Raw genomic sequence first — 18,545 nt, forward strand, 5'->3', positions numbered from 1 at the left:
CTAGAATTTGAAAAAATACCTTACGAAAAACGAATGCAAAATCACCCTCATTTATGGTACACTACAACGACTACAACTAAGAATCCTTTTGTTCAATCCAACGGGCACTTCCAACTTCCAACTGGATTCAATTGCGATCACTAATTTGATCTTGAATATAATATGTCTGCAGGTGCTTCTATTGTAACAAATATTAACCCTTCCGGGGGATAAAACGGATAAAATCAAGTATTAATTCTCAAATCTGTCGTTGGGAATTTCTCTTTCTAAATTTCTCAAGATTTTTTTTTAATCATTTTTCTTTATAAATTAAGTAAAATAAGATAAGTCTACTCCTATCTGCAATAGAATTGTTTTCAGGAAATTATTCCTTGAATTGAAATTTCTCTTTGTGAAAGATTTAGAATCGTACACAGAACACTACTGGTTGGATATAGACGTTCTATCAATTTTTTTGAGGAGAGTATTTGGAATCAGTTGAATATTATTTTATCTTACTCCTTGAAATTATCAAATTTAATTAAAGGTTTTAAAATGAAAGTGCTGACAATGAAGGATGTAAAAAGAAGAGTAGCTCAGGCAAGGGGTAACTCATTCCCATTTTTTTCTGACGGGTTTCTGGTTTATCGGGTTTCGCGATGCAATTTTTGGGTTTCTCGGGTTTCGCGATGCAATTTTTGAGTTTCTCGGGTTTCGCGATGCAAAGAGAGCCAGTTTTTGAAATATAGCTATTTGAGGCGAATATTTTTGAAGGATTATCCTACAAAGAAATGTTTTTTGAATGCAAAGAACCAGAGTTTTTTCGAAAAATCGCACAACAAAAGACGGTTTTAGTCGCATCTTAATGAATTTAAACTTATTGAAAAATCAATAAAATCTTTTTTCTTGGACTTTAAATTTTTAGGTAATCATTTAGTAACTATTTTTTGAGGAAATTCTATGCTTTGTTTCATTTCTAAACCGATTTTTACGAAATTAGACAAGAAAAAACGTTCTCATGAATCTGAATAGTTTTACTTTGGGTTAAATCATGGTTTTATCTTGTGAATAATATCCAAAAATAAATCATCTTAGAATCAAAGAGCTTTAGACTTAACTTGAAAAATTGATATTTTAATCCGAGTTTTCATTAGTTATTTAAATAGCGAATATTAACTTTTTTTATTTTAATCCTTGAGAGAAATCCGAAAAAGTTAAAATAACATTCCGGAAATGTTAATTTTACCCTGAGCATTATTGATCAGAAATCGGTGTAAATATTACCCTTTTTAGGTGTATTATGGGTTAAAGTTACCCTTTTTCATGTTAATTTTACACTTAAAAAGGTGTAAAATTAACATTAAAAATGTTGATATATTTTTACACCTAAAATGTGTTAAAGTTATGAGAAAAAAAAGTTAATCGCACCTCCGTTTTTTTCTCAGTGATGAAAAACGATCAAAAGCATCTTAAATTTTCATCCGAAATTTTGTTTTAAAGGAAAATTACAAACTTGACTAGAACATTAACACATAAAATTCTCTAAAACGTTTTTGAATGATGGGATATCCTTGGTGAAAATTCCAAATAAGAATAATATTCATTTATGTGTTTTAATTCTTTATTTAATCATGGGAAGTGGGGTAGGTTTTCAATTTTGGTACCTTTAAAATTTAAAATAACTTTTCTTAAATTTATTTTTTTATGAGACTGGACTTTACAACATTTTAACCTCATGTCCATTTTAAAATAGGAGAAAGAAACCCAAATTCAAAGCTAACCCAATTCGAAAGTGCCCCACTTCCACCTACTCTTAATTAACATCGCTGATTTCGTAGGCTTAAAGCTTTTTAAACAAGAAACCTTTTTTTGTAAGAAAATGCCGGGAAATTGCTCAAGAATTGAATGAGAAATACTCTTTAGAATATTAAACTTTTTCTGTAAAGTTTTTTATTGTCAAAAATTTACCAAAAGAATGATACTGTACCGATTTTTATTATTTTGGGGTAGATACGTAAAACTTGAGATATTTCCTAAAACATTTTAAGAAAACGTTGATGAAAAGCTTCCCAAGTTCTCCCAAAAATCAATTTTGAAATTTTTAATGTGAGATTTTATGCAGTTTTTTACGAAAAAAAAATTACCATAAATTTATTTTAATTAAAATTGAAAAATTTGGGGGCTTTTGAAAAGCTCATATGATTCAGCAAAAAAGCTTTTAAAGACAGTATATGGGTGCTTTTCTTAAATTTTTGAATTATTTTTAGTTTTATGATATCTACTATTTATTAATTTACTGAATAATATGTTAGAGGAAACAATTATCCCTCCCTGCCCCTTTCTCACTACGCCCTTGCTTTTGGGCTTTTCTAAGGAAGTACTAAAGTTTGTTTGTTGGCACAAAATTCGTCAAATTTAATTGTAACAAAATGCTTCTTGAATTAGAAAATATTTGGAGTGAAAATCTATAAACGAGGTTAATTATTGCCCTTAGAAGACTTTGAAATGAAATGACCGTGTCCATGCTGATTGTTCAATTACACAAAAAAAATGTTGTAAAATTGTTCGTAAATGTTTATGAATTCCTACTGGGAACTTACGAAAGGCTCATAAATAGTATAATCTATTAAAAAGTTCGTAAAAGTTTGTACATCTTTTCACAAACATTGTTAGTAACATGATCATTGAACAAGCATTTTTTTGTTTTTTTGACACACTTGTTTGTAAATGTTTGTAAACACAAAAAAATGTTCGTAAATTTTTTTCATTTGTTCGTAAAGTTTCGTCAAACAAACAAAAATGTACGAACATTTTTTTTAAGGGCAGAATCACGTTGACAGTAAATTTCTCACCGTATTTCGTTAATTTATGCATTTTCATTGCAATTCTTACGTAAATTTTCCATTACCGTATTACCTTATGTCATACTCGGTGGCACTAGGTTAAAATAATATCAGAAAATTGAAGAAATAGAACGAAAATGCGATAAGTAAGCAAAAAAAAAACTGAGAGAAATTATTCGTATACAGCTTTTTTGCTCACAATTTATCGCATGTTCGTTTTATTTCTTCAATTTTCTTATATTATTTTCATCTAGTGCCACCGAGTATGACATAAGGTAATACGGTAATGGAAAATTTGCGTAAGAATTGCAATGAAAATGCGTAAATTAAAGAAATACAGTGAGGCTACGACGAGAATTTTATTGTCAATGTGATTCTGCCCAAGTATAAAAAATGTTCGTGAAGTGATCAGATCATGTTACAAAGTTTGTGAAAATGTACAAACTTTTACGAACTTTTTAATAGGTTATACGTTACGAGCATTTCGTAAGTTCCCAAGTAGGAATTTACAAACGTTTTTTAAATTTTTTTTCTGTGTACTGATGCAATTTTGCAGGGTTTCCTGGGTGAATTTCTCTCTGCCATGATCATTAGTTTTCTTCCATCATCTTTTGCAGATGAGTTTTCACCATCCCACTTTCTTATGCGCCCAATGAATTGCACTCAGAAAAAAAAAACAAAGCTAGCAGAGATGAAGAGAAATCCAATCCGGATTGAGCAATCCGGAATGATGTTGATTAATTGAAAAATGTGTGACTTTTTTTTTCGCAATGCTGATTGAAAAACAAGGCGATTCCAATGTGGGCTCAAGAAAATCCATCAACATGCACACAGGTATGAAATCTGAAAGTACTTTTTTTGTCCTAGGATTTTTTTATTATCACACACGGGAAAAAGGCGAATGAGTGAAAAAAAAATTGTTGAAGCATTTTCTCAACTTCAAACGTGAACCGCCATCATTAATCCATACTTGATAAGCAGTTACGGGTTAAATATCAGTTTGGATAGCGTATGGGGTGATAAAGTTTTGTCGTTTGATTAATCGTGTATAAGAGGAGGTGACTGTATGGATATGGGTGAAAAATTGTGTTGATTGAGAGACAAAATAATATCGTGTCATTTTCCTCCAAGTTCATACTAAAAAAAAACGGGAAATCTATTCGAGTGGGTGGGGATTAGGTTTTTAGAGGGAAAATAATGAATTAGCCAGAGGGAAAAGGGGCCAAATTCTGGGTAGGCGCTCCCTGTTTTTTTTTTCTTATTAACTCTCCCAGAATGACGCACTGGATTGCGTCGATCTGGGAAAAATCAGGATGGGTGTGTAACTTTCAGGGCAAACTAAAGGTTTTCTTGATTGTGCCTGGTGCTCTTTCTAAAAATGGGCAGATGAAGAAATCGTCTGCAAATGGCTTTTTCTTTTTATCTAAATTGCGCACAATTGTGGCGGGATCTATGATGTTCGTATGAATTGTATTCCCTCCAAATGGACAATTTAATTGATAATCAATGGTTTTTGCTTCACCCAATAACACTATTGACTTTCAGCCAGATAATCCTTTTTCATCAAATCCGCCAAAGAGAGTCTCGTTCTCTATAGCCAAAGAGCGAAAAGACAAATCTATGATTTTTCAACACTTGGCGCGCGGCATTTGATGGAGGTGTGACTTTGATAGGGAAAAGCATAAAAGCAAAGTTTTTTTTATTGATTAAAAAATCACTTTTCAATGGCACAACAATAAAATTCAACATTTATTGTGCACTTCACCGTGTTATATAGCATTCAATTGGAACTGGCTTTTGAGGTTGAGACGCGTTCTCTATTTTCTTATCCTGCACTTTTTTTTGTTCAAGAAAGTCTTGGGGAGAATTATTTGATGGGGATATTGGCGTAAAGACTCTGTCGTAAATTACAAATACAGGTTCGAAGTTGTTCAGCTAGATTTGCCCATTTAAGGCTGAGTTAATTGAGTAAAAAAAACAAATAGTGATAATGATGCAGAACAAGATTCTTAAAGAGGAACTTAGCGGGCCGGAAACTTTCTGGTGACCCAAAAAATATGTAAACCCGAACCGGATTAAGGCTAGCGCTCTATTACAATCCCATTGCTTACCCAGAAATATCGTTCCTTGGAAATTACAAGGGGCTAGCTCATTCTGAGTAATTTTTCAGATGGTAGCATAATATATGATCTCACTTTACATTTCTGAAGAAAAACCATTTTATTTCTTTTCAATTCGTTTGAGCACTTCAAAATAAAGCCAGTTTAAAATACTTGTTTCAGCATTCCAAATTTTGAACCCATTTGTAATTTATTTGCAAATGTTTTTCGTTTAATTATGTTTTTAAAAAAAGGGGTGGCAAAGCGTGCAGTGAGAGAAATCCGCAAAAGTTAAAATAACATTCCTGAAATGTTAATTTTACCCTGCAGTTTTGATCCGAAAACGGTGTAAATATTACACTTTATGTGTATTAGGGGTTAAAGTTACCCTTCTTTCATGTTAATTTTACCCTTAAAAAGATGTAAAATTAACATTAAAAAATGTTGATATATTTTTACACCTAAAAAGTGTTAAATTTATGAGGAAAAAATGTTAATCGCACCCTCTTTTTTTCTCAGTGTGACATAAGATGCTATACCTTAAAAGTGCTTTCGCATCATTTACCGTTTAAAAGTTCTGAACGGATTTCAACCGATCCATAAATTACTCGAAAGGTCCCATAAAATACTTTTAGGAGGAGAAATAGAATTGGTTTTCGGACAAAAATTATTTTTCGCTTATGAATCGGCTTATTACCGGTTCATAACCGATTGGAATAGGTTTAGGCTTGTCAAGAATTTCAAAACCTTTCCAACGAACCGAAATACAATACCATTCGGTTGAGAAATACGCTCCCTAGAGCCTTTTAAATCTTTGAGGCCATTTACATCGCCGCATTGGATTGGGATTGAATTGTGCCAAAATCGGTTTTTGAGACGATTCAGTCAAAATCTAATACGACAGCCTAAATGACCTCAATGAAATCGTTTAGATTGCGACCTTAGATTAAGACTTAATTATTCGAAATCCGATTTTGGAACAGTTTCAACCCAATCTAATGTGGCGGTGTAAATAGCCTCTTTGACTTGGGGATCTCAGTGGTACAATTGGTAAAGGTCTTGAATGATGAGATCTCTGAGTTGGTTCTTACAAGCAACTTAATATCTATAAAAAAACATTTTCACATGTCGACCGCTCAGAATAAGAAACTAACAACTCGCAGTAGGGTAAATTAAGCTCCAAATGGAAATTTTTCGCTACTTTAAATGGAAATGTCATTGTTTTCACGATAAATACAGTACTGAGTTATTCTATTTATATATTTTCTATACCACAGTTTCATTATTTAGTTAATTTAGCTCCAAATAAAGCGAAAATCCATTCATATTCACAAATTTTAATTTGTTAATTTCTCAGAAAAATGAAAAGTGTACCTTTTCACCATCGATTTTTTCATCGATCGACCATGTTTTCCAATGAAAAACACAATGAGATGACTGTTGTTTATTCGTTTTGTTTAACATTTATGTCATATTTCTGGCTAATTTTAGTTAAATTAAGTGCTAATCTTTATTGTTAACGGTACGTGAAATTTTCAAATGAAATAATTATCTATTTCTTGAACAAAAAGGGTTTTCCTGAAGTGTCTGCAAATGCTTCAATAGGAAACCCTGAAAATATGATTTTTTTGGAGAGACTTTCCTATTGTTTTAAATGGAAAAGGAGAAAAGACCAGGAATAAGAACAAATCCTGCACTCAAGAGCAACTCAACAAGGTTTTGGAAGCCTTTCGTCGCGGTTTCACTTAACATTGTTTGTCTCCAATTAGAAACTTTCCCTTGTCTCCATTTGCGTTAATATGTTTCCAATAGAAGCATTTTACGCTAGCATATTTTTGTTGTATTCAAGAAGTTTTCAAATTATATCTAAAGAATTTTCACTAAACCGTAACATGCTAGAAGAGTCAACGAGCAAATTTATGTAATTCTCTTCAGAAAAAATATGAACTCAATGTGTTGAATCTTCTCTCAAAGTTAAAGTGTCTGGAAATAGTTTTGAAATAGGACATTTACCCTAGGCAAATTTGAAGCTGAGATTTTACATGCAGAGTAATAGGATTATTGAGATTTAAAATCTCTCAGACTAACGCTAGTTAGTCTGACGAACATTAGTTTTATTAATTATTTATTATTTATTTATTATTTTTTTTCTTTTTTTATTTTTTCTCAGTTTCGAGGTCTCCATGTTGCAAACTTATAAGATACTCGAATACAATGCGTATATAATGCATACAATGCTCTAGACGTTGGGAGCAATTTTCGTCAAAAATGGATTTTTTGAAGGAAATTGTCTGCACTGCTGTAGGTAGAAACGTCAAAATTCTGACAAAAATGCGATTTTTGACGAAAATGGCTCCCAAGTGTAGAGGCATTAATGCGCTATGTCTTCATGAGACACTGTGACGCATGTGTCCATTTGATGTTCCACATGAACTTTGAAATCATCTTGACTGAAGTATATTCTTAAAGCGAAAACACTTGAGTGTATACTTCATTCGAAATTAATAAATTTTGCATCGAGTATTAAGTATATCGATATTCGTTGAGTTAATTCAACTCTACAGATTTTTTTCTTTGTGTAGAATTAAGAATTCCTCCATTCTCTATTATTTGATCAAGATGACTTCTAGAACGAAATTATTACGAATATTTAGAGAATCATTTCCTTCACATTATTCTATATTTTTTAAGTTCAATCTAAGTCCTTACTTTTTGAGGTTATTATAGTGCAAAAAAAAAAACATTTGATAAATTAATTATGTTTTATAAACTCCTAAAATCTGCTATTGATTTTGATCTGAGGAAATAATCGAAATGAGTTATGATACTGGCTGATAAAAATTTTATTACTTGAATATGATATCTCATCTTTGCTGAGGTATTTTCTTGCTTAGCCAAATGCACGCGACTTGTCTGCGTAGTTCAATAGCTTATCGATCATTTAATATTACAGGGGCATAGGGTAGGGTAAGTGTGCCAAATTCCGCCAGATTGCAATTCCGGCCACCTTTTTTGTTCCTCGAATTTCCATGATTTTTTTAGTTTTTACATACTCTAGAGATTATACAATGCAAAAGAATAACAAAAAATGTAGTTTTGACAAACGAGATGACGTGAAAAAGACATTGAAATAATTCCCGAAGGGCAAGGAACTATGAGAATGAAGGTGGCCGAAATAGGGCACCAACGCTATGTCTACATTTTTATTCATTTTAAAATGTATTAAGAACGATTTTTAAGTAAATAAAGACGATAAACTGTTTACAAGGTTCTAAGCAACATTCCTAAAGTAGAAGGAATAAAAAAAAATTAATTTCTATTAAAGATATTACATTTCAAACTTGAGACTCTGGCGCCTACATGCAACTATGCCGAAATTTGGCACACTTACCCTAAGTGTCCCAAAGTGTGCCTAAGTGTGCTCTGGCAAACGCCAGAGTCTCAAGTTTGAAATGTAATATTTTTAATACAAATTGAATTTATTTCTTACTTTTTTGTAAGGAGTGTTCCTTGGAACCTCGTCGACAGTTTATCGTCTTTATTTTCTCTAAATTCATTCTTAATACATTCTAAAATGAATAAAAATATTGATATAACATTAACATTTGTGGTCTATTTCGGCCACTTTCATTTTCATAGTTCCTTGCTCTTCCGAAATTCTTCCAATGTCTCTTTCAGATCATCTTTCTAGTCGATGCGACATTTTTTGTTATTTTTTTTGCATTGTATTATTTCTAGAGTATGCAAAAACTAAAATTTCATTGAAATTCGAGGAACAAAAAATATGCCCGAAATTGCAAGCTGGACGGAATTTGGCACACTTGCCCTAACTCGATCCACAGGACTACTTTAGGGAGAATCCTTAATAATCTTTTAATAAGGGTTTCATTCGTAAAATGAATCACAGTGATATGGGAATTCTGCTGTACGCATAATTAACGATATAGTCCTTCTTCTCTAATTTCTCAACAAACAGTTGCGGGTTAAAAAAAAGTGTTTCATCGCTATATCTCTTCATACAATATGCCTCACTTCTGGCTGTGGCTAAGATAGAATTTGATAAGGGGGTTCAAACTTCCTTATCACTTGTTACTTTTGTTAACCTAGGTTTTAGGGCATTTATTTTGGTTAATGGAAAAGAATGAGAAGATGTCTCAAAAGAAGTTTGAGGAGAGCGACAGAGAGAGAAGAATATTAAAAGATTCTACGAAAAAAAAGGTGTATTTCTCATAAATGCAAACACATAAATCCATCTTTTATACCCATTCTATTAGCTCACTTTTCTTGGCACTTTTCTGTCTTTCCTGAGCCATGAAAAAATCTCATTATCACTGAGAATCTTCTAAATACATATGGAGAGTAATGTAGAGAGAGAGGATGCTGCGACGTATAACGTGCATTTAGTTTCTGTTTTACTTTTTATTTTTTTAAAAAAAAAGAAGGAAAAGAGTGTCAAAAGCTTGCCACAGCATGAAAATTAGGCATTTTAATTCTTGTTTTTTTTCGGGGTCTATCTCCCATTCTACTTCTCCACACTCATTGCACTCAATTTGATACCCAATGCTAAAGACATTCTAACCATTTGACGAGCGCAAAGGAGGGAGATTCATTCCGAAAAAGGCCAGATTCCCTAACCATTTGTCACATATCTTCATTGTAATTTGTCTCTAGGGCAAAATTAAGCCAATTGCATTCTCTGGGCTTTCGATGTGTAATTTCCATCGCGCGTCAAAACCCCGGAAAAAAGGAGAGAATTTTTAGAGAGATATACAGTACATGGTGATTCATGTAGGCACACACGGAACATACTTCACGGGTAATCACACTCTGCTCTGCAGATGAAAATGACAAAATTACACAAAAGACCGGTGGAGAGGAGAGGGAAATCGTTGGAGTTTTTGTGAGTAAATATTTTTTTCGGCATTAAGAATTTTTATTGCTATTCTATTTATTTGGTTGCTGTAGTCCATGAAATGATTCAATTATGCGTCTTTTTTTTATATTCTCTCCTCAATCACATGTTAGTACGGGGATTTTAGAGATTCTTTTTTTGGAACTATAGTGGATTAGGGATCTTTCATATACTTCATTTTGTTCCAAGGGCAGAGTTTTAGCTGAAATGTTTAATTTAAAGTGTGGGAATTATAGGATAATTTGCCTTTGGTATCTAATTAAATATTAATTTAATAACATTGATCACGTGTTCTGTTATAAATTATTAATAATTATATTGAAGTTATAAAAACTCCTTAATAAACAGAAAAAATATAATTAAGTCATTTGTTAAAAAGATTCAGCAATTTATTTAAAAATTAGAATAATTAACCCATTCAGTCAATGTACCAGAAATACTTGAATATTCATATTTTGGGATTAGTTTCCTACAGATTAATAGATGAATTTTTTGAAAAGAAAAAAAAATTATCCATTATGGAGGCGCGGGGATCCGCCCTTAAACACGCGTCTTAACGGTCACTAAATTTAAATTCGGTACATTAATTTATTACAAACTCTATTATTTAGAAGAAGAAAAACTAACTAAACTAAGAAAAACTATTCAAGAAAACAAATTGGCAACTAGAATTCAAATCAGGAAAGAGGACAGAGACCAATTTTAACAAATTCAACGGGATGTCGAATTTTCCGTCCGCTATTTTGAGCAAAAATTTTGCATGACTTTCCGCGAAGCGAGAAAAGAACAACAAAATGTATTTCCATCTCTGTCGGGCTATTTTTTCCAAGTAATTGAAGGACCAAAGTAACTAAAGATCCATTCCCGATAGAAATTTGAATATCAATTGCCCAGAAATAAATCATCTAAAATCAGTCAATTTACGTATGATGTATAATACTATGGTAAGGAATGGGTTAAGTGAAACGTTGTGAAAAAACCAAATATTTCTTTCTAAATTAAAAATAGTGACCAAAAAATTTAAATCCAACCAGTTAATTAAATAAAAAACTCATCAAATATTTTAAATAAATTGGGTAATTTATTTTATTGAGCATTAATTTGTTCATATTTATCTCATTCCGTATTTTCTATAGAGGAAAGCGAGGAAAGTGCCCATGCTCCGTACGATCCCAAGCTTCGTAATGATTAAATTTTTTACTATGTTTCTCAATAAATGTGACTGCAATATTTGAAAACTGAAGATCTAGTTTTTAAAATATGGGCGCGGTCAGTCACATTTACTAGGAAACATAGGAAAAATTTAATCATAACGAAACTTGAGATCGTACGAAGCATGGGCACTTTCTCCTATAAAAAATACGAAATGAGACAAACATGAAGAATTAATGCTCAATAAAATAAATTACCTAATTTATTTAAAATATTTGATGAGTCTTTTTATTTAATTAATCGATTGGATTTGATTTTTTTGAAGACTACTTTTAATTTAGAAATAAATATTCGGTTTTTTAAGGACTCCTCACGATGTTTCAACAATTATTAATTATTTAATGAACATCATTAATAGCTACCTAATTAATGTTATTCATTTATGACTGATTAATTGCCCAGATAATAAAAATAATAATTTTTTCGTCACTTAAATCGTAAATATTCATTGTATAATAATAAATATATGATAATTTTAAATTTAGGTGTTCATAAAATGTTATTAAGTGAAAACTTAAGCTTAGCTCAATTTCTTTAATATTATTTTTAAATGGAACTGGGCTTTAAACTAATGTAAATTAGCTTCACAATTAGTTAGCAAAACCAAATTACATCATGGACGGTTCAGTTCCTACCTCCCTCTATATTCCTAATTAAAAATTTTCCCAAAATTACAACTTTAAAGGAATTAAAGGACTTAAGTCATATGGCAAAATCTAGGGGCTGAAAATCCTCTAAAATATTTGTAGAGCGTATGGCCTATTCGACACATGTCAACCCAGTCAACGGCCATAACCCACCAATCCTAATTCTTTATTCCTTTGACACGCCCAATCCCTACCATCCTTATGGCTACTGAAAGGTTGCTTTGGGGATCTTATTGTTAGGTAACTGTCCTCAGTCTTCAGTGAGTGAGTATCAGTCGCCGTGGACGGTTCACACTCAGTGAAAAATGGATGGCACCTCCTGATCTCCAATTTCTCTCTAAGTTTGTAATTTTTATTTAGGTGAGCTCCATCAGGACTTATATACGTAACATGTAAAATTTGGCACTAAGTTGAGGGCTTAGGATCATCCATTAGAGGTTCTTTGCATAAATTTTCCTTACCTAATTCTTTACTGCCAAATTTTGCAGGCTAAATATTCTCAAGAATCAGCCTCAGTCTATTTTGACCTTTGGGTTTAAAGCTTGATTAGATCAAATCGTCTCGAATAAAATTATACCTGAGTCACTTTTTATATTAATATCAAAAACATGAATGCAAGCTAAATGAATTCTTTAAAAAGAAATTTGTATTTTCTATTTTCAATTGCTCAATCGTCATGTAATGGTTCTTTAAAAAAAAAGCATAAAAATCGTAATTTAGAGTGTATTACCCTTTTACTTTTGCAGTAAGACAGTTTAGAAGCCTTTTTTAATTGAAAATATTTGGAAATGAATCTCACAATGACCTACGCAGGTTAGTCTGAGAAAAACCAAACCTAGTAGTTCATTTCTAAGATAAAATCTCCCTGCCATCTGTTATAATCCTCCCAAATGTGTCTAGGATAAAATAGAAATTCTAGAAAATTTTGAAATTCATTTCAAAATGTTATAAATTTTTGTTAAAAATTCCTTAGCAAAAGTGTAATTCTAATAAAGAGAATCGTAGGGGAATTCTGTAATTTTCGTGGCATTGTCACGCGTGAGTTCTAAACATGACAATGCCATTCGACCTTTTTTTTGTCATATCATATGAGTTCGAAAATGCAATTCATTGAATTTTTAATGAAATCTCTTTACTTGATGATTTTATGAAAATACAGTACGTCTTGGTTGATTTATTTCACAAAATTCAGTGATATTTGATTTGCCAGAAATCTCAAATATGTGACTTCTGACAATGCCACGTGAGCTGAAATGGCAATGTCACGGCTACAGAATCGCATTTTCGAAAAAGCTCTCCTAAGATTCGAACCCAATTTGTCATATGGCACTCCCAGAGCGTTACAGAATTTCTCTCTAGGACGTAATATTTATAATGTGTAATATTTATTATATATAAAGGTGTATATAAAGATGTAATATTTATTATATATATATAATAAATATTACAAAACGGCGGCCTAATGAGCACACTTCCCGAGAGCGCGGGAAATTGGCGGGAAATATGCGCACTTGTAATTTTTATTTTTCAATTTTCATAGGTGTATTTCATTGGTGAAAAAAAGTAGGGGAAAGTGCCCATGCTTGATACTATTGGAAGCTTCGTAATAACTAAATTTTCTATGTTTCACAATATATATGTGACTCATCGCAACGATATTTTAAAAACTATGGGAAAGTGGCCAGTTTTTAAAACATATAGCGGAATCACGTTTATTGAGAAACATAGGAAAAATTTAGTCATTACGAAGCTTCCAATGGTATCAAGCATGGGCACTTTCCCCTAAACCCGAAAAAAATCGTTAAATCGCACCTTTTTTAAAGAGATTTAGAAAAAATAGCCTATTTTGGAATGAAACATTGTTGAATTTATTATTCTGTGGACAGATTTTTTTTTCAAAGCCCATTTCCGTTGAACTAAAAGAGGATTTAATTCTGCAAAAATAAGCTTTAACTTGTTTCATTCGGTTTATAAAATTTTGTGCCTATCTTTCCCGCCAATTCGACAAAATCTTTAACTCTTTAATGACAAATAGGACAGCAGAGTGTTCCAAAAATAAAAACTATTTTTTCGGACTGTTTAGAGGGCAAAATAGTCAAAAAAAAAAATTATTTCTTTTTTGAGACACCAGTGTCCCACTCGTCCTTAAAAGGTTAAAAAATGAAAGGTTCACTTGCAAATATCTGTATCTTCGAAAATACTTGAAATTGGCTTCTGATTTTTACGGTGTCTCACATAGTTTGTAATCTATTTAAGCAATAAAAGAATATAGACTTCTTTTGACCTTGTCATTCAGCCTGTCCCCCTTTAAAGGATTATTCATGTGTAGTATGTATTTTATGCTCAAAATGTATCTTCTCGAAAAAAGAGATTTGTAACGCTATTTGCTAAAAAAAATCCCATAAAAGAATGTTCTAATTCCGAATTAATAAACTTTTTCTTTCGGAGGACATAATTTCTAATATAAATTGCTAATGATCAATTACTCTTAATTGCACATATTTGTCTTAAGTGTTGCAAATCAACATAAATTAAATTTTTACAGCAGTACTTTGGGATTTTTCTCCTACGATAATAATGTATTTGCATCGTTTGCATCATTATGTAAAAGTTCACATGCAAAGTTTAATTAATATGCGCGCTACACTCCATAAAAATATAGCAAAGTTGTAATCTGTACAACATTGTTGTTGATCTGAGAGAGCTCACTTTAGAATTATTCTAAGAAACTAAATAAGCAAATGTGGTATTCTCGGTATTCTCCTTAGATATGATTTATTGAACTGAAGTATTAGTAACTTAAATGTTAAATAATTACTTTTAATTATTTTATTACCTCAATCAATCGAAGCAATAAATTTACTACAAGTCTATAAGAGGATCGACAACTTTTAGGTGATGCTGTTTTTTTTTGCTAAGATGAAGGTAAAATTGTCGAAAAGTCGCATGAAATTTTGCGCAAGAGTTAGTTCATTGAAAAATACCTTGCATAATAAATTTTTTCTTTGACTAATCGTCATTTTTCCACCTTTCTAATTAGCGAGCATTAAATCATTGACTAGGCAATTGAGGATTATTTTTCTGACGAGCTACTTCTTGAGAAACATAATTGAGTGAATGGTGCAATTTGTACATCCTGTACTGTTGCTGAAATTATTAATCTCAGCTACAATTTATCCGAATTTCTTGAGGGTATTTTCAAGTGCATATGGATGTAATCACGCCAATTTACAATTGATACACTCAATTACAGGGGAAGGGCTGGTGGTTGATCTCTATGGGCAGGAGGGTGAAAGTGAAAAATGGGTGTTGAAGGGAAGAGAATTTTGAAAATTTAGTATACTTGAGGGTTGTTTTCTTGTTGTTATGTTGTTTTTTTTTTTGTTGACTCTAGCAAAGAGGGTTTATTCATTACACGCTGTGGGAGCTCTTCTTGATCCCTTTATGCACTCTTAAGGCTCTATCATACCCACAATTTTGCCCGCCAACAATTGTCTAGGGAGAAATTGGCAAAGTGAAGAAATCTCCGTTTGACTTCAATGGGTCTTTGAGGGTGTTATTTTATGTTCCAAATATTTCTCTTTCTCAGTTTTGTATTTATTTGTGTGTATTTGTGTGTGTCGGATTGAGATGGGAATTTCTTAAAGCGCAATTTTCCACCCTCTTCCAGTGAGAATTTTTGTTATATACACAAAGTTCTTGAAATAAGTCAGTGATAAGTTTGTTTTAGCTCATGAGAGCTGTGATTCTTACATTGGGAATCTGGTTTATGAGTCAAAATGAATAAAATTATTGACAGTCCTCTCAATTCTGACTGAGATAAATCTTTATGCACTGAAGACTTAAATCAATATTTAAAGACTGATTTGTATTCTCAGATAAAGATTTTAATATTTAATTTAATTTACTTTTTAAAAACGTATTGGATGATTGAGTTTGTGTGAGGGAAAACCGTCTATCGTACATACATTTCCTTATTAAAATGACCTGTTTTTGCTTTGACGGTGCCAATTAAGAAAACTACTTTAAAGAATTTTCCAGAGGGGTGGCTTTAGCTCTGAAAAATGCGACCGGTTTTAGTGTATTTTTTCCCCTGTTTTCGTACACATTTCACGAGATATCTCCAAAACTACGTAGGTTGCCAATTTGGGGTCTTCGGTTGCCTATTAGATATTAAATTGGCTTTTATTTTGTATTTGTATTTTTTGATAATTCATTCTACAATGACAGAAAACAGCTAATAAACTCAAAAGTTTTTTCGGCTCGCTAGAAACATATGGGAAACATAGGAAATTTCATGGCCCTGAAATTTTCAATTTAGTAAAATTTCGGAAAGGTCTTAATAGAAAAAATTAAATTGAAGAGATCAAGTTAAAAATACCCGGTCAAAACTAAGTTTTCAAAATAAAATATCACTAAAAGTTGCCCAAGAGTAAATTAACATACGCTTTATAAATTAACCAATCAACCAATTTCTTCGAAACCCTTAGGAAAAGTAATTTGAAATAAAATATTTCAAAAATAACTCAATAGACTATCAAGTTTTGCACCTTTTCGGAAAGAGCTCTCGCAAAATAAAACGAATTTTTGACACTAATCGATTTTTTGGAAAATGGAGAGTTTGAAAATCAGATTTTTGTTTACAAATACCAAAACAAACAATATTTTATCTAATGCCTAACGCACAATAACTTTTGTTTTGTAAATATGTTTTTGACATTTCAATGAGAGTGAGTGAGACCTAGATCTAGTCATCTCGCTTATTTTCATAGGAAACTTTAAAAACATGTTTACAAACAAAAGTTATTGTGCGTTGGGCATAATAGAAGAAAATGACAAAAAATTTAGTTTTATACCAAAGAATGGTAATTGCCTAATGACTGAGAGAAATCCGAAAAAGTTAAAATAACATTCCGGAAATGTTTATTTTACCCTGCAGTATTGATCCGAAATCAGGGTAAATATGATGCTTTTTATGTGTATTAGGGGTTAAAGTTACCCTTTTTCATGTTAATTTTACCTTTAAAAAGGTGTAAAATTATCATTAAAAAATGTTGATATATTTTTACACCTAAAAAGTGTTAAATTTCTGAGGAAAAAAAGTTAATCGCACCCTCCTTTTTTCTCAGTGATAGACGGATAGTGATGAAAGTCGGAAAGCGCTGAAAGTCGGACGCGTAGAAAGTTAGACACATTGAATGTCGGACTATGAATGGTTATACAAATGCAAGTAAAGTTGAGCTGTTTCTTAAGTGTCCGCCTTTCTAAATTTTTCCCTATAAACTTTTTTCGCAAGAACATAGAATGTGCAGTTAGAATAATTGGTGATGCTTGAAAAAATATGATATTCCTGATGCCAACTTCTTTAACTTTTACAAATTTAGTGAAAATGAAAAACTACACGCACAAACCAAGTCCTAGTTTTTAAATTAACGGTTACTGTATTAGTAATTTTCTTTAGATATCCAGAAGAAAAGTTGAGTGATACCTCCTGAATTTATTACAGACAACACAACCGAAAATCTCGTTTCTCTTCGAAAATTTTTTAAAAGCAATCATACATTTTTTTGAAGTCATAATAAGGTTAATTTTGAAATCCCGGACAATTTGGAATTCCGGACAAAGCAATTCAGAGTACATAAAACAATCTTAAAATTCGATTGAGAAAAAATCAATTAAACAATCTTAAAAGTACTCCTTAATTGCATTTTTTTCTAAATTATTTATAGATTATATCAATGTCCGAATTTATAAATTTGGTTGTCCGGAATTCCGCGCTGTCCGAAATTTAAAATTTTACCCTATAACTCTTTTAAAATAGATGAAATAGTGGTTTTTTTGTTTTAATAGAATGGGAAACTTAGGAGATGTTGACAATGAAGCTCGGATTGTCATTTCAAAATTAATTTTTTTTTTTGAAAATTATTCATCGCTTTTTACCAATTGATTTATCTATAATATGATCCCTTAGTCTAATGGAACATATTTTGTATAATGGTCACTACACAATGGATGCAATTTTTGACAAAAATTGTATTTTTGAGGAAATTTTGACATTTACGTGACGGTTAACAGTAGTGCAGGCGATTTTCCTACAAAAACCAGTTATTTACGAAAATTGTTCCCAATATGTAAAGGCCTTAAGACTATTTGGTAAGGCAGCGAGCAGCGAATAATTTTCAAAAAGAATCATTTTACTTGTGGTGACGATCCGACCTTCAGTGTCGATTATTCTAGCGTTCCCCTTATATCTAAAAAATATACTTGATAAATTTTCATAAACGGCAGAGTTTTGGAACGGTTTCAAATAGGCCTATAACATATCAAAAATAGGTTAATAAATTATCTATAGCTCGCTTTTCAAACTAGAAAAAATGGGAAATGAAAAATTAAATCGCAATCCTTACTGAGCTTTACTTCTTCTCAATCTCCCACGCATTTTGCATTAAGCATACAAAAGAATTGTTAATGATTTGATAAAAGGCCTATAATGACTAGTGAACCGAGTTTTAACAGGGAGATCAACCATGAAGCCGGCGGCAGATGAAGATGAAGAAAGTAATATAATTTTAATTTTTGCATATGTTTTAGAAGTTGCCTAGGCGGATTCTGTCCATATACGAAAATCCGGTTGAATTATTCCTAATAACGGTTTTTTCAAGGTCAAAGATTAAAAAGGCTCTAGTGAGCATATTATAGGTGAGATTCTTAACAATCTCACCTACTATTTATCATACGAATGGTGTCCTATTTGGACTCGTTGGAAAGGTCTTGGAATTTCTGACAAGCCTGAGTCGATCCCAATCGATAAGAGCCAGATAAAAGGTTTCAAAAATCGTTAATCTGGAATTGT

At 31.7% G+C, this 18,545-nt stretch overlaps 2 protein-coding genes across 3 annotated transcripts in view; one reads left to right on the top strand and one right to left on the bottom strand.

The window, feature by feature from the left end:
- Window positions 1–18,545, top strand: part of LOC129807859 (uncharacterized) — a 72,534-nt gene that overhangs the window by 14,296 nt on the left and 39,693 nt on the right. The window contains exon 2 of the mRNA XM_055857429.1: window positions 3,440–3,656. Coding sequence (XP_055713404.1) covers window positions 3,593–3,656 — 64 coding nt within the window. The 5' untranslated portion in view covers window positions 3,440–3,592. The remainder of the gene's footprint in view (window positions 1–3,439; window positions 3,657–18,545) is intronic.
- The window catches only part of LOC129807854 (homeotic protein caudal), a 44,915-nt gene that overhangs the window by 2,917 nt on the left and 23,453 nt on the right, over window positions 1–18,545 (bottom strand). The gene's annotated exons all lie outside the window — the stretch shown is intronic.

This window comes from Phlebotomus papatasi, chromosome 3, assembly GCF_024763615.1.
Source record: "Phlebotomus papatasi isolate M1 chromosome 3, Ppap_2.1, whole genome shotgun sequence".
In the NCBI taxonomy this organism is placed as follows: domain Eukaryota; kingdom Metazoa; phylum Arthropoda; class Insecta; order Diptera; family Psychodidae; genus Phlebotomus; species Phlebotomus papatasi.